General features: G+C 38.5%; 1 protein-coding gene and 1 non-coding gene across 2 annotated transcripts in view; both read right to left on the bottom strand.

The window, feature by feature from the left end:
* Positions 1-65: 65 nt before the first annotated feature.
* Taok1 (TAO kinase 1) overlaps positions 66-16,905 on the bottom strand; it is a 112,376-nt gene continuing 95,536 nt past the window's right edge. Inside the window, exons 18-20 of the mRNA XM_070027372.1 lie at positions 16,380-16,592; positions 14,869-15,051; positions 66-9,283 (exon numbers count right to left, since the gene is read on the bottom strand). Coding sequence (XP_069883473.1) covers positions 8,822-9,283; positions 14,869-15,051; positions 16,380-16,592 — 858 coding nt within the window. The 3' untranslated portion in view covers positions 66-8,821. The remainder of the gene's footprint in view (positions 9,284-14,868; positions 15,052-16,379; positions 16,593-16,905) is intronic.
* LOC138831219 (U6 spliceosomal RNA) lies at positions 14,552-14,658 on the bottom strand. The gene has a single exon (XR_011373167.1). It is a non-coding gene; the product is annotated as a U6 spliceosomal RNA (small nuclear RNA).

Below are 16,905 nucleotides of genomic sequence, written 5' to 3'. Positions count from 1 at the left end.
ACCAGCGCCCGGCTAAAGCAAATCTTTATGGTAATACACTACTTTAAAAAACTGAACAGACACTCTGTGTACTAAAATTACTTTATTACAGTTGATTTTTTAAACATTTCCTTTGCTATGATACAAAGGATACTTACAAACAAAATATTACATATGACCTTGTTTTCGCTCTTATGTTCTGACAACTTGGTAACAGCTTTAAATGCACAATCTATACAATTAATACAGGTTATATATGAACTATAAGGTATGCTGAACCAGAAGAATACTGACAATATACTGTACAATAAGCCTTACCAGTTAGTGCTGTGGACCATTTCTATCAAAAGGAAAATGCACATCTGCACAGTCACCTTTACCAGCTGGTGCTGACAGTGAGGGACAGGCTTCTTCCCCAATGCAACCCTGATAAGCCTCCACTGTGGGTGTCTGTTTGGTCCAAAAATTGAGAGGACTGAATATAGTTAAAATTAGTAATCAGTAAAGTGGTAGAACATTATACTTTGGACATGATAACCTTCCACCAAAGAAATCAGTCCCAGTTTTAAAGGACCACAATTCCTTTGTCCACTATGAAACCCCGACAGGCTCAAGGGCTTTAGATGAGAAGATGAAGGCTGCCAAAAAAGGAGGCAAGGAACCAAGCCAAAATCTAGGTCTTGCGAAAATTATCATTTTTCCCTTCACCAAAGGGAACTAGAAATGTACAAATTCATTGATGAACCTCAATGATATCATATCAGTTAGCTGATAACCCTCATTTTATCTGGACCCCTGACTTGTGGGAATAACTGAAATAAGACTGTGGATAATACATACCACTTTTAGAACAGAACATCTTGCTTAAAATATTCCCTTTAGCCACCAAAGCTGGTCCTGGGCTATGACAGATGTGCATTCATCTCTCAATGGTCTACCCAGAAATGATAAGGTTACAGCTTTTTTTTTTCCTTTTTTTTTTCTTTTTTCCTTTTTTTAAATAAAAAAAGCAATTGCCTGAAGCATTGTCTTTTTTTTTTTTTTTTTAGGTAAATAGCAAAAATAAAAATAAAAACCAACCCTGGCATTTGCACAAATGATGCAAATGGAGTGATATGGCCTTTAAGGAAGAGGTTAGTAGAAAGAAAGGGAAGTGAAGAAAGCCCAGAGAAAAGGATGTACTAATTTCCTTCTTTAAAAAACAAAACAAAAAACCCCCACCTACTTGTGCAAAACAAAACAAAACCCATGCTGTTTGAGGGAAACAAAGGGGAATGAGTACATAAGACTAAAAATATAAATAATGCTGGGGATGACTGGTAAAAGCAGAAACCAACCTGGGTTACAAAAAGGATTATACATTCAAGATGCTCTTAAACCCAGTGGGATAACTTATGTTAAAACTGTGTTAATAGTTAACTTTTAAAAATCTCAAGTTTGTTTTTAAATCTTCACAATACAAGCAAAGCTGTTTTAAAATATACACTATACATATTTCTCATATTCTCTCCAACCTCATTAATGCGCATTAGGCTTTTTCGTATACTAAAACAAGGGGGGGGTTCTGAAAGCTAAATTGCTTACAGTAACCCATTCATTATTTAAATGTTTAAGTTTTAAGTGGGTTAAAAACTTTTATAGACTTAGATAAATAGGATTTAGCAACACAAGTGTTAATTTTAAAAACTCTAAAGCATTTACAAATAATCAGGTTGGAACAGTCTAGGGAAGTTATGTGCACTATATTTTAAAATGTTATTTACATCTGACCATTGTTTTAGTAAAAATTTTCCTAAAAATTAAAAATGGACAATTAATCTGTTCTAAGCTAGCAGAGGATCATAAAAGGTAAAAGAAGAACAAAATTATTTTCTAGTAGAACCCCCACACATCCCTCTTCACTTGAGATTTTACTCAATGAAACCACTTGCAACTTCTTACTAGGCTCATTAATCAAGTGTCAAGATAATGTGGTAAAATACCTTGTTAGATAAATTACTGGCCTTAAGTAGACTTGTTCCCCCTCCCCCCACTTTGAAATGTTTTCCCACCTGTGTCTCTGGCTTGGCTTATTCTGGGACACATGTAATTAATTAGAGGGGCACTTTAAGTAGGCACAATTCCCATTTAACATGGAATAAAAGGCATACAATGTTAGGAAGAAGGGGTGGAAATTTCTTTGACAGGATGAAATGTAAGGAAGGACAACAGCACATTTGGAATGGGCACCAAAAGGCAGCTGACTGGCAATCTGCCAGGGGCAGCCAACATCTTGATAAATATACTTGTTTATGACACAAAAGGATTAGAGGTGTTCCAATACCCACTAGGTTTTTTGATATGTGCCAAATGGTCACAGAGACCAGCCAGAAACTGCAAACATTATGCAGCTGCAACCTTTTTTAATTACATAATTAACTCCATGACCATGTGCAATTTACAGTAACAATAATAATGTTCATGCCGAGGCAATGTACTTGAGGGCTAAGAAAAAGCAAAATGTGCCACTGAGAAACCTGTTCCCATGTAACTGGTCTTCATGCTTTCGAGTGGCTCTAATATACCTTGGTTACTAAGCCAAGCCATGCAAAAGCAAAGAGTACATACTTTTCATTAACATTGGTATTTCATTTCTAAACCACTGAGTTCAAAGTTGCCATAGAAACATATAACACAAGTACTGAAAGCATACAATAGAGGGTTCATGGATTTTTAAGAAATTCATTTCCCTCATCTATGTTCACCAGTCTTTAATACCTTGGCTACAAGGCTTATAAGGAAGGGAGGCTAAGTGGGGGTAATGTCTAAGGAAAATAAGTAATTCTGGAAATAGGAAAAAAGTTCTAGAAATGGGATCAATGTGCCAGCAATAAGCATAGTTCATTTCATTTGAAAATTCAGTTAAAGAGCCCATAAACAGTCCCAAACCATAATGTTATCACCTGCATAATTTACATACACATGAACACACTTTCACTTTATAGACAAAACACACTTCTGTAAACATGGCCACTGGGGAAGAGAGGTTCCCTACACCTCACTCATGACTGAGGACACGGTTGTCAATCATTATATTAAATAAAATTACTTAGCTTTAAAAAAGATTTCAAACCTGACCAATGATTAAGCTTCATTTCCCTCTGTTTAACAACACTTAAGCATTAATTCTAAAAATGTCACCTAGGATGGTTTCAAGGTTAGATGCTAGAACCACAACTGCCAATGACAGCAACTCCTCTCTAGCTGGCACAGACCTATATAAACTTTAGTACAAAATCAAAAAATACAGAAACTAGGTCAATTTGTTAGCTATATATTTACAGATAATTACACGATTTTTCACTCACAATTGATAAAAACTATGAGTGAAAGGAAACTGTGCAGGTTGAATTACCCGTACTTTGGGGGAATTCTTGGGCATCAAGGTACCCTTATTCATTCATTCATAAGTCTCACCTTCTCACTTCAAGGTAAACTACCTACAGATGTTAATATTAGTATGTCCAGTGGGTATCCTGCTGTTTGAGAGGATTAACCTTTTTCTCTATTTAACGAAAAACTTGAATACTTTAAAAAACAAAACAAACCATACATTAAGGCAATCAAACACAAATAAACACACACAAATATCTCTGAAACCTCAAAAAGCTTGGATTGCTGGGAAATGGTTAACAGTGGTGATGACGTAGTACATGGCTCCCCAGTTTTAATTCTCTGCCTTTATTTTCTTTAAAAGATATCTAGATTTGGGTGGGTGGGAAGTGCAAATTTAGGAAACCCACAAAAGGCAGATAAGGTGCACATTAATTTACATATTTCTTATGATCTAAAGACTACCATTAAGCCAGATGGGTTCTCCTCCATTGTATGAGTGACATTTTGGAAACCTTAACATAAACAAGGAGGAAAAAATTAGCATAACTTTGAAGGGGGCTACCAGAATTCAGTAGAAAATATAAATGCACAAAAAAGTTGTTTCATTTTCTTTTTGACAGTGCTTAATAGAAACTTTAGAAAATAATAATCATTTCCAATATAGGTCCACTGTAGTGATTTCAGCAAAGTGCAGACAATATAACCAGACACAGCAAAACAGACTTCAATCAGTAGTCCTTGTATACATGAGGCAAGTATGCTAAGTGTACAGCACACTTCATCCTTTAAGGGATCTGAGGATGGGAAATTTCCAGTTCATAACAATGAATAGTGAGTGAAGGCCTTTTAAAAGGCAACCCTACAATCTGGGTGGGGATATTATTATATTGGATGGGTAAAAGCAAAAATAGAGAATTTGTCTTCAGTGATGATCTGTATTTTGGCAAGCAGCTCAAAGATGACATCCCAAGTTTTGACTCTGCTCCTTAGGGAAGGCTTTAAGAAATGAGAATCTCTTCTTCCATCATTATGGGAGATTCACACTTAAGACATCTTAAGTATACTATTTCTGATTTGAATAAACATTAGGTCATTTCACATTGAGTGCATGGGAAAAATGAATTGTATAAACTTCCAAGGAAAGAGTTGCTGTGTTGGGCCAAATTTCTGCTTGAATAAATATCACTGGGTCAGAAAGGGTGGAAGGTGCACAGAGAATTTACTGTTAGCAAGCAAGAAGAGGCAGTTAAAAGGAGAAAGCTCTCCAACCATATTCTTCTCTTCCAGTGATCATATCATGTTGATTTTACTGTTAAGGAAAACCTTAGATGTTTGAATAATAATTCTTTTCTTGGTTGTTTTGATCCTCAGCAAAATACATAATTATTAGTATTAATTAAGTAAAAAAGAATCAGAGGATCAATGGCATTACTAAAATGAAACACATACATAAAGTATATAAAAATTATGAGTCACTGCTTCTTTTTATACTTCTGCAGAGCAATCACCACTCGTGTTCTTACTTTTCATGGTTCATTTCTCTCTGCATCACTTATTTTTTTGTTGCATCACAACACAAACTCCTAGAAGCACTAACTGGCTCCTTTCCAGCAAAATTTTACTATAATTTATAGTTCCACATTTTACCTAATTTCCCACTAACAGAAGGGATGTGAAAAGGGATTAAAAAGGAAAAGACTATCTAATAATCACCTTCTCCTAAATATCAACCCAGAGCATTCGTTCTTCAAAAACACATGCATTCTTGCCTTAACTGAGGACTGAAATAACAAAACCAAATAACAACAGGACGTTAAGTGCTCTGATGGAAATGTACAATTATGAGTTACACCCATCCATCTATACACACATACACTCATATGTATATACAATATATACATACAAATGAAAATAGTTATACAAAAATGTGCATATTTAACAGTTATTAAAAGCCAGTAGATCATGGTATAATACAATTTATTTCCACTAGTGAGTGGCACAAATGGAAAAATGCAAAGGAGGTGTTTCAAGTACAATGAAGTCATTTTTCACAGGTGAGAATAAATTGTATTATTCCAGTGTCCAACACAATGTATTCTATAAACCTTAAAATTTCAATGATTTAGTATTTATAGAAGCAGACAGTCATTAATGTCTGCCTTATGGTCTGAAAAAAATAAAGAGTTTTCAATTTTTGAATAGTGAGGGAAAATTGGTAGAAGTGGGAGGGAGTTCCCAGTACAGTTTCTTTAGTGTTTTGAATGGTAGTTACCTGATGTCCAGGCAGCTGAAACATCATGACAATGCTAAGAAATTCAATTTACCAGTAAGTCCTTGACTTAAGAGTACTAAGCATACTAGATCTGCGGGTGTGGCTTCAAATGCAGGACTATTCATCTCTAGGTATAGAAATAATTAAAAAGAATGGCAGCTCTGAATAAAAGACACTTTTTTTAGTTAACATTATCTATATAATGAATATGCATTTAGATAGTCTAATTCTGGGTCAAAGCTGACTTTAAAATGGGAGAAAAATATGTGCAAAGGAAAGATAATATAAGGATTAAAATGTCTCAAGGTATGAGGTGCTGCATTTTTAAAATGCTAACCCCAAAAGGAGAGAAGGGCAAATACAAGGAACTTTGTAATGTAAGGCTCTGGATACCAGATATAGCATTTATAATTTTTGATATGCTATACAATTTTCCCATACTTACTTTTAACTTTCTTAAACACATAAGGAGCAAAAACCAACAACTGGGGAGGAGGTAGTATTAATTTGATCAAATGTTGACATTTTCCACAGATTCAGAAAGTGCTACTCTTTCTTCAGGACATCTCAAAGCCTTTCAAATTTTCCTGCTACTAGTTTTCTTTACTATGTGATGATTCCCACCACACATAAGATTCCTAAGAAGTTACACCTCACAAACACACACAAACCAATTAATTTGAATCATTTTGAAAATTACATATATTTTAATCAAATTAACTTAATGTTATAATCCAAGAATAGTCATGACCTACATGAAAAATTTCATTGCCACACAATTTGATACAAAGCCCTACTAGATAGACATTTTGAGTCAGTATTTTTAAAGTACATACCTCCCGCATGGGCTCAGTAACTCAATTTGACTAACTGAAACTCACAACTGGACTTTAAAATGTATCCCTTGGTAGCACTTCAGGTTTGAAAGAAATCTGAAAAGCATCTCTATTCTAACCCTCCAGCAACAGGCAGGGTCTATTAAGTATGCTTTTATAGGTATTATAACTCTATCCTATTTTTTGACATTTTATTAAATTCTCAATCTCTTAGCTTTTTCCAATTCTCAATTTGCTTGAAACACTGTATAATATTTTAATGCAAAAAAGATAGTGAAAAGACTAAAAGCCCTTTTCATTAGATATGACCAGCATTTTAGTCAAGCCTATCCTAAAAGCTGATCTGGAACATGGTTAAGAGGACAATACATGAGAGTGCTACTTAAAACTGCTAACAAATGTGTATGAATTCCACTGTCATTTATGATTTTGGTTTTCAAAGGACATATATTAAAACATTAGCTTTTTCTTCCAGTTACCTTCACATCAACTCAGAAACTTCTAAAGGGGAGAATTCATGGAAACAAAATAACATACCTGGGAAGATTTAAAATGTTGAGAAAACCAACATTTCAACAGATTTTAATTTCAGCAGATTGTAATTTGGTCACTAGTTTGCTCTAGGTGAAGAATACAATTGTGAGGGACTCAGAGAGTTCTACCTTGGAGCCCTCTGACTACATGAAAAGCAGGATCCAGAGTTAGCAGCAAGAGTTCTTCTTCAAGACAACTAAGAAGGGAGCATGACAATAACCTCGATAAACTGTCATTGCAAAAGACACTTTTTTTTTCTTCAAGTCATATTCACAGCTCCCCAACTACCTCCAACTCAACTTTCGCACAAGTAGTGGAATACCAAGTAACATCTGACTTTCAACATTGGGTTGATCCTTCATTGTAAAACAAAACAAAACATTCTCCACTCACAAAAAGAAATGTTAGCTTTTGTTAAGAGATACCCTGACCACTACAATTTACTTTTTTTTTTTGTTTTTGTTGTTTTTTTTTGGATTTTTTTTTTTTGTTTTTGTCTTTCATTTGCCAAACTCACTAGTTCCTTTTCAGTAGTATTTCGCGCACTGCAGCTTGAGACTTCTGGAAGTGGTGTTTCCTATTGTGTGATGTTAACACAATTCTAAATGGTCACTAAGTCTCAATGAACTAGAAGTTTGTAAAGTACTGCAGCAACAAAAACAGCAATCAAAAAACAGAGGACCTGCACATGCAGCAAAACTTACAGTGGTGACAAGGGTTAGTCAGCAGCTGGTAGTCATTGGCTCAGTGACTCCTGGTTCACTATGGCAACTAAACATTTAAATAAATGACTATTCTACTTGTAAACAGGAAATTTCATAAGCCAAAAGGGGATAATCAAATTATGTCTATGTAGTGTGATGAGTATTCCAATAGATAGATGGCAGTTGGCAAATATGGCATCACTCAAATACCACTGGCATTTGATTTGTATTGGCTATATGTCTTTGTATTTGTACAAAGTAAAAGTACTGTCTGGGGTCTTGAGACTTAAAGATTTAGCTCAGGTGAGTTATCACAGTATAATAACAAAATGTTAGTGTTTATGGGTTTCATCATCTTACTCTGCTGCTGGAAATACCTAACACATGAACTTTCAGGGGTCCTCTTACCCTGCTGGTCTTCCCTTTTAAATCTCTTATCACAGAGCTTGTGAACTCCTTAATCAAGTTCATCTTATTGTGACACAAAGAAGGCACAACTGAATGGACAAAAATCATTGACAAAATTATGAAGCATTCGGAAAAAGAACTAAATTTCTACCATCTGAAAAGGTTGATACAATCCTTCAGTGTTTGTAGGTTTCTGTTTAACTCCAAATGGGGCTGAAAAGCCAGACCAATTTAATAAAGAAAATACACTGTGAGAGGGGTATAGGTATGTTCCAATAATAACTTGTCTCAGCATATGCTGCCTGCTGTTAGTGGTTTGTAAGAATTGGAATATGGAGGAAGGCTTTAGATCTTCTCATAGAATATGGACACCCTAAAGTCACTTTGCTATATTTTATTTTTGCAGTGTTAAGAAAATACCCTCTATCTAACCAATTTCTTTTAACCACATGCATGAAATATTTATCAAGTCCCCTTTTCAAAATTTCCTGCAAAGTTAAACACAAACAACCCTCCCCCCCACAAAAACCCGGCAGCCAAATACTATGACATCCCAATTAGTAAACACAAAACAGAATGCTTTACAAAAATGAATAAAATATACCATATGCACTCAGCTTCCACACTGTAGTACCCAAGTGAGGAGGCTGCTGTGATGATGTCTGTAGGCAGTTTCTTTTGGCAGACAGCTCCAGCGGAATTCCCACTCTCTATTATGTGTAAGACATATGTGACCCATTGGATATTTGTGAAGTGACACTTGTACTTCTGCTCATGCCCTGCTCCGTCCGTCCCCCAGAAGCTGTCCGCCTCAGAGCCTGGGGGCTATTGCGGACTCCCATACTGCTACCTCGAGGTACCCCTTGCATTGGCCCTGAGGGGTGACCCCATGGCTGGGGTCCACCTTGCATTGGATGGCCCCAAGCTTGTGGTGGGCCACCCATGGGATGACCCCAATGAGGTCCTGGACCCCCAGCAGGATTGTGAGACCAACCAGAAGCTCCTGGGTAGCTGTGGCTGAATGCCTCAGGGGAGAGATTAGAAAGGACCATATTACTAAAACCTAGTCTCATGCTTTCAGAGTCAAAAGCTTCAATTTCTCTGGCTTGACGTTCTAGTAGGCTTCGTATTCGTTCTGTGCGTTCATTCTGCAAAGCCAACATCTCTTCTTCAATCTGTTGTTGGTAGGGTTAGGAAAGCAAAAAAGGTCAGTGTCTTTTTTAAAATCTATAAAGTAAGGAAGCAGTAATTACTAAAAATAACTAGCCATATTATAGATGTACTGCAGGAAACATACATAATTTGTATTTCTTTTGTTTCTCCTTGCTGTAACAGGAATTTATACTCAGAGCCTTTTGCTTGCTTAGCCCTCTACCACTTGTTTTTGTTTTTGTCGATTGTGGGGCTTGAACTCTGGGTGCTGCTCCTCATCTCTTCAGCTCAAGGATTGCATTCTACTACTTGAACCACAGCACCACTTCCAGTTTTTCCAGTTTATCGAGATAAGAGTCTCACGACTTTACTTCCTTGGGCTGGTTTTGAACCATGAGCCTCAGATTTCCCACTCCTTAGTAGCTAAGATTATAGGTGTGAGCCACCGGTGCCCACCATGGTCCTGCTTTTTTTTTGTCCCTCTATTTTTTTTTATTGTGAAAATACTGTACAGAGGGGTTACAATTACATGGTCAAGATAATGAGTACATTTCTTATCAAGCATTGTAGCCTCCTCCTTTGTTTCCCCTTCCCATCCTCAACCCACCCCCATGGTCCTGCTTTTTGCTGGCTATTTTAGAGACAAGAGTCTCTGTGGGCTTTTCTGTCTTACTTGGCTTTGAACCTCAATCTTCTGGATCTCAACCTCCTGAGCAATCAGTATTAAAGATGTAAACACCCAGCTTCATTTGCATTTGTAAAATGGATAGTATCTGGTTCTAAAAGCAATAATAATGTTTACTGCAATGATATATTAGAGAAATTATCATTTCCCTAATCCATCAGCAAAAAGCTCTTGGAAAAAAGAAAATAACAGGAGGGAAGCCAGTTTTATCAGCTATATCATAATGTTTCTCTAATAAAATAAAATTGAGCTCGGTGCTGTTGGCTCACACCTGTAACCCTAGCTACTCAGGAAGCTGACATCTGAGGATGTGGTTCAAAGCTAGCCAGGGAAGGAAAGTCCATGTGACTCTTATCTCCAATAAACTACTCAGAAAAAAATGGTGATAGAGCTCTAACCTTGAGCACAAATAAGATCAGAGTCAGTGCCCAGGCTGAGTTCAAGCTCCAAAACTGGCAAAATAATAATAATAAATAAAACAAAATTGGTATAAAAATACACAAATAGCCGGGCACCGGTGGCTCACGCCTGTAATCCTAGCTACTCAGGAGGCTGAGATCTGAGGATCGCGGTTCAAAGCCAGCCCGGGCAGGAGAGACGGTGAGACTCCTATCTCCAATAAACCACTAACCGGAAGTGGTGCTGTAGCTCAAGTGGTAGAGCGCTCGCCTTGAGCTAAAGAGCTGAGGGACAAGCGCCCAGGCCCAGAGTTCAAGCCCCACAACCGCAAAAAAAAAAACAAAAAAAAACACAAATAGGTTACTAAAACGGAAGAATGAAAACTCTAGTTTCAAGGTCTTTAATGTAAGTGAGGGTTGAACTGTAGATGCTTGATAAGAAATGTACTCGACCAAGTACTTGTAACCCCTCTATATGGTATTTTCACAATAAAAAAAAAAAAAAAACCTCAGGATCAGGTCCTGAGTTCAAGCCCCAAGACCAGCACAAACAAAAACCCACAACATCAAAAACAAATTCAAATGTAAGATAAAAGAAACAGTAACTTCAATGGAGAAAAGATGCTTAATATGTACCTTTAAATTGGCTTCCAAAATACCTTAACAACCTCTACCTCTAGAAACAAAGTGTCACTGTATTTTTAGCTATAGGCATTGGGTTTTTCAAAAGTATTTTACTAAGCTTTATATGTAGCAAGTAGGCTTTGATTCATACAATGAAATAATATACCTCAGGGCTGGGAAGGTGGCTCAGTGGTAGAGTGTTTGCCTTGCATGCCTGAGGCCCTGGGTTCGATTCCTCAGCACCACATAAGCAAAAAAAGAAAAAAGCCGGAAGTGGCGCTGTGGCTCAAGTGGTAGAGTGCTAGCCTTGAGCTGAAGAGCTGAGGGACAGCACCCAGGCCCAGAGTTCAGGACCAAAAAAATAAAAAAAAGTAATAATAATATACCTCAGACATTAATTAGTGCTACGTTATTCTGTACCACTAGGTGGAGCAAAAATTGCATTCATACTTTAAACGCACTCACATTTCTCTTATAACCTTTTTCCTTTTCCTGAATTACTTACTATAGCCAGTGATTTTTTTTTTTTTTGGGGGGGGGGGTCGGTCGTGGGGCTTGAACTCTGGGCCTGAGCACTGTCCCTGAGCTCTTCAACTCAAGGCGAGTGCTCTACCACTTGAGCCACAGTGCCACTTCCGGTTTTCTGGTGGTTAATCGAAGAGTCTCAGGAATCTTCCTGCCAGGGCTGGCTATTAACCGTAATCCTCAGATCTCAAGTCTCCTGAGTAGCTAGGATTACAGGCATGATCTACTGGTGCCTGACTTGCAGTCTTCCTTTTAATACTAATTTCTTTTCTTTGAACTCAGTGCTCACTATCTCTGAGCCTCTGTGTTCAAAGCTAGTGCTCTACCACTTGAGCCACAGCACTACTTCCATAATATAAATCTGAAACATTAAGATACAGATTTTTATTTATTTATTTTGGTGCCAGTCCTGGGGCTTGAACTCAAGGCCTGGGCACTATCCATGGATTTTTTTTTTTGCTGGTCATGGGGCCTGAACTCTGGGCCTAGGCGCTGTCCCTCAGCTCTTCAGCTCAAGGCTAGTGCTCTACCACTTGAGCCACAGCACCACTTCCAGCTTTTTCTGCTTATGTGGTGCTGAGGAATTGAACCCAGGGCCTCATGCATGCAAGGCAAGCACTCTACCACTGAGCCACCTTCCCAGCCTTGTACATGGGCTTTTTTGCTCAAGACTAGCACTCTACCACTTAAGCCACAGTTCCATTCTAGCTCTTTGTTTTCTTGGTAATTAATTTGAGATAAGAGTCTCCCGAGCTTTCCTGACTGGGCTGGCTTTGAGCCTTGGTCCTCAGATATTAGACATGAGCCATCAGAGCTCAGCTAAGAGATACAATTTTTGACTGAATATCAAGTATGAAAGTTTAGATAAATTAAGTAAACCAACCCATACATGATACAAACAAAATTTTCAAGTTTTATATGGTTTTAACCTTCCCATATGTCTTTGATGATACTAGGGTTTATTTTTATTTATTTATTTATTTGGGTCCGGTCGTGGGGCCTGAACTCTGGGCCTGGGCGCTGTCCCTCAGCTCTTCAGCTCAAGGCTAGTGCTCTACCACTTGAGCCAAAGCGCCACTTCCAGTTTTTGAGTGGTTAATTGGAGATAATAGTCGCAGGGGTACTTTTCTGCTTGGGCTGGCTTTGAACTGTGATCCTCAGGTCTCAGCATCCTCAGTTGCTAGGATTACAGGAATACGCCACCAGTGCCTGGTTCTAGAAGTAACATTTTCTTTGAGCATGCCAGTCATAGGGCTTGAACTCAGGGCCTGGCAGTTATTCTTTACTCAAGGCTAGAGCTCTACCACTTGAGCTACAGCTCTACTTCTGGAATTTTTTTTTTTTTTGGGGGGGGTCCAGTCGTGGGGCCTGAACGCTGGGCCTGGGCACTGTCCCTTATCTCTTCAGCTCAAGGCTAGCACTCCACCACTTGAGCCATAGCGCCACTTCCGGCTTTTTTCTTTTTGCTTATGTGGTGCTGAGGAATCAAACCCAGGACCTCAGGCATGCAAGGCAAGCGCTCTACCACTGAGCCACCTTCTCAGCCCTGGAAGTTTTTTTCCTTGGGGGGGGGGGGGGGGAGGGGTAGTTAGCTGGAGATCAGAGTTTCATGGAACTTCTTGCCCAGGCTGGCTCCAAACCATGAGCCCCAGATCTCAGCCTCCTGTGTGAGCCACTGGTGCTTGGCTTTGAAGTAACATTTTTTGTGTCTGACTTTTCATCTGTGTAAAACTGTTTTTACCTTCTGGTCACTCAGTAATCTTTTTGTTTGTTTGTTTGTTTTTGGGTCAGGTCATGGGGCCTGAACTCTGGGCCTGAGCGCTGTCCCTCAGCTCTTCAGCTCAAGGCTAGTGCTCTACCACTTGAGCCACAGCGCCAATTCCGGCTTTTTCTTTTTGCTTATGTGGTGCTGAGGAATTGAACCCAGGGCCTCATGCCTGCAAGGCAAGTGCTCTACCACTGAACCACCTTCCCAGCCCTCACTCAGTAATCTTATACCAACCAAGGATATATGAGTAGACCAAGGATGTATGAGTAAACTACCTGTTTCTGATGCTTGTCCCTGCCTCTCTCCTAGGCAAGTACTGCAATTTTTTTCTTCACTTCTTGTCTTTCTTCAACCAGAAACTAGACACGCAAAAATGAGGAACATGGAGCCATGGCTCTTACAATTCAAATAACTATCTTCACATCATCTCACATTTTATTAATTAATTTTTGGTTGGTTGGTTGTGGGGCCTGAACTCTTGGCCTGGGTGCTGTCCCTCAGCTCTTCAGCTCAAGGCTAGTGCTCTACAACTTGAGCCACAGCACCACCCCTGGCCTTTTCTGCTTATGTGGTACTCAGGAATCAAACCCGGGGCCTCATGTATGCAAGGCAAGCACTCTACCACTGACCCACCTTCCCAGCCCTCATATTCTTTTTATTTTGCCAGTCCTGGGGCTTGAACTCTGGGCTTGGGTGCTGTCCTTGAGCTTTTGTGCTTAAAGCTACCACTCTACCACTTGAGCCATAGCTGCATTTCTAGTATTTTTGTGGTTAATTGGAGTCTCACAGACTTTTCTGTAAGACTAGGCCAGGCTAGCTTTAAACTCAATGATTACAGACATGAGCCACTGGCTCCTCATATTCTTTTCTTTTCTTTTCTTTTTTTAAATAAATACAGGGGCTGGGAAGGTGACTTAGTGGTAGAGCACTTGCCTTGCATGCATGAGGCCCTGGGTTCGATTCCTCAGCACCACATAAGCAAAAAGAAAAAAGCCGGAAGTAGCGCTATGGCTCAAGTGGTAGAGCGCTAGTCTTGAGCTGAAGAGCTGAGGGACAGTGCCCAGGCCCAGAGTTCAGGCCCCACAACCGGACCCAAAATAAATAAATAAATAAATAAATAAATAAATAAATAAATAAATAAATAAATAAATAAATAAATAAAGCTTTATTCACCTCGGCTGCACTAAATTGGAGATGTAATATAGTGAGGAAATAACCATGATTTCTGTGTGAAAATAAAATTCAGTCATGTTTAATTGCTAACAACATTTTACCAGCTGCAGTATTCTGAAAAAATATGGAACGCTTCACAAATTTGCGTGTCATCCTTGCGCAGGGACCATACTAATCTTCTCTGTATCGTTCCAATTTTAGTATATATGCTGCCAAAGTGAGCACAGCTCCTCATATTCTTTACCCAGCAATTAATTGTATGTTCTTGATTGTTAGTAATAGCACTAAAATCATAATTGAATCAATAATTTTAAAGAAAAGTTACCAAACTGGGACAAGGGAAAATCACATACCTGTTAAGATAAAATGTACTTTAAAAAATGCTTTTGATAAAAGCAAATAGGAAAGCAATGATCTTCCTTCTATTATTTATACCTTTTGTTCTAAGAGTGCCCTCCGAAGGGAGACTCTCTGTTCAAGTTCTCGAAGCTCTCGGTCATGTTGTGCCTCAGCCTGCATTTTGATTTTGCTCTGATATGCATTCAACAGCTCCAGTTCCTGCTGTAGCTGCATCTTTAAAACCTGACACTCTGCTTCCTGTGCTTCATCCAAACGCAGCTGAGAGAAAAAGAAAACATATCCTACTATGAGGTAACGATCATGACTATGGAAAGGAAGAGGAAAGATAGAATATTGACTACTGTCATAGGTCTTTTTGTAAATAACAGTTGCTCTCTCTTATAACTTGGTGTAATGGCCTCTAAGAAAAAGACACAATAACCAACAACAGAATTATGAAGTTATCATGAGTTGTCTGGAGAATGCTTGAATAACTACATTTTTCTTCAGAGAAACTTAGACTCTAATTAGGTGATATAAAATTCTCATTCTCTTCTTCCTTAGTTGGAAATAATTATTATAGGGCAGAAACTAACAAATTTCAGTCTATAGGTCAAACCTGTGTAGCTGGTTTGTTTTGCTTTAATGCTTTGATCAGCCCAGTTAACAATGATTTGTTGCTGTTGTTGTTGGGTTGTGGTATTGGGACTTGAACTCAGTCCTTTAGGCTTTTCACTTAATGTTAGTGCTCTATCACTTGAGTGACAGCTCCATTTCTGGCTTTCTGGTAGTTAACTGGAGATTATAGTCTCACAGATTTTTCAGCCTGGGCTGATTTCAAACTGTGACCCTCAGATCTCAGATTCTTGAGTAGCTAGAACTATCGGCACAAACAAATGTCCATCTCAACAATGATTTTTACACTTAGAAATGATTACAGTCTGCCGGGCGCTGGTGGCTCACACCTGTAATCCTAGCTACTCAGGAGGCTGAGATCTGAGGATCGCGGTTCAAAGCCAGCCCGGGCAGGAGAGACCGTGAGACTCCTATCTCCAATAAATCACCAGAAAACCAGAAGTGGTGCTGTAGCTCAAGTGGTAGAGCGCTCACCTTGAGCTGAAGAGCTGAGGGACAGCGCCCAGACCCAGAGTTCAAGCCCCACGACCAACCGAAAAAAAAAAAAAAGAAATGATTACAGTCTAAATTGTTAGATAAGTAGCCACATAAAATCCTCAATTTTGTCTTCTGGTCTGCAAGGCCTATATAGTTATCTGCTCTATGGAGACATTTTTTTTTTTAACAAAATAACTCATATTTAATCACTGGCATACTCAACATAGCAATGTATGTTGCTGATTGTCTGTTCCAACTTGACAAAGTCTATATAGAAAGGAAGTCTATATAGACCTTTATGTCTAAATGTACAAGTACAGTTTTATATACATTATGACATTCCCAAATGATGTTGAGAACAGAAGAGTGTTGGTAGCAACTACTATAACCCTAGATTCATGACAGCAATCATTTCCAACTAGTATTTTAATAGCTAGGAATCCATTCAGGTGGTAGAAGGGGCACTAAATTTGTCCTAAACAAAGGAAACTCACAGCTTGTGTAGAAAGCATTTCATTAATGCTATGATCATACTGCTCAGCCAAGATGGCTAACTTCCGGGTCTGTTCTTCCTTGAGCCTTTTCAGAACAGCTTTGTGCTCACTCTTTGGTGTAGTCTCCAGTAGGTGATTTCTTAATGCTTTGTACTGTCTGGTTTGGATTTTGCAGGTATCCTGAAACTGTTTTTTTATTTGGAGTTCTTTTGACTGGGAAGAAAAAAAAAATTATGTAAGTTTCAACACATACATTTGTATACCTTATATTTATATTCAAATAATACTAATAAGAAAAAGAGAGAAAACCCAAAAGGTTAGATGGTAAAGCTGAGGTATTCTTGCACTTGACCATTCAACTGGACCAAATTATCTGATTTTCTGTATTTTTATAATTAAAAACTACTTTGTATAGCTAGGCACCAGTGGCTCATACCTGTAATCCCAGCTACTTAGGAGGCTGAGACCTGAGGATTGAGGTTCAAAACCAGCCCAGGCAGGAAAACCTGTGAGACTTTTTTTGTTT

Source organism: Dipodomys merriami, unplaced genomic scaffold (genome assembly GCF_024711535.1).
Source record: "Dipodomys merriami isolate MVZ:Mamm:240054 unplaced genomic scaffold, mDipMer1.0.p SCAF_19, whole genome shotgun sequence".
Lineage (NCBI taxonomy): Eukaryota > Metazoa > Chordata > Mammalia > Rodentia > Heteromyidae > Dipodomys > Dipodomys merriami.
The sequence above is the reverse complement of the archived record's forward strand: the minus strand, read 5'-3'. Positions and strand labels throughout refer to the sequence as shown.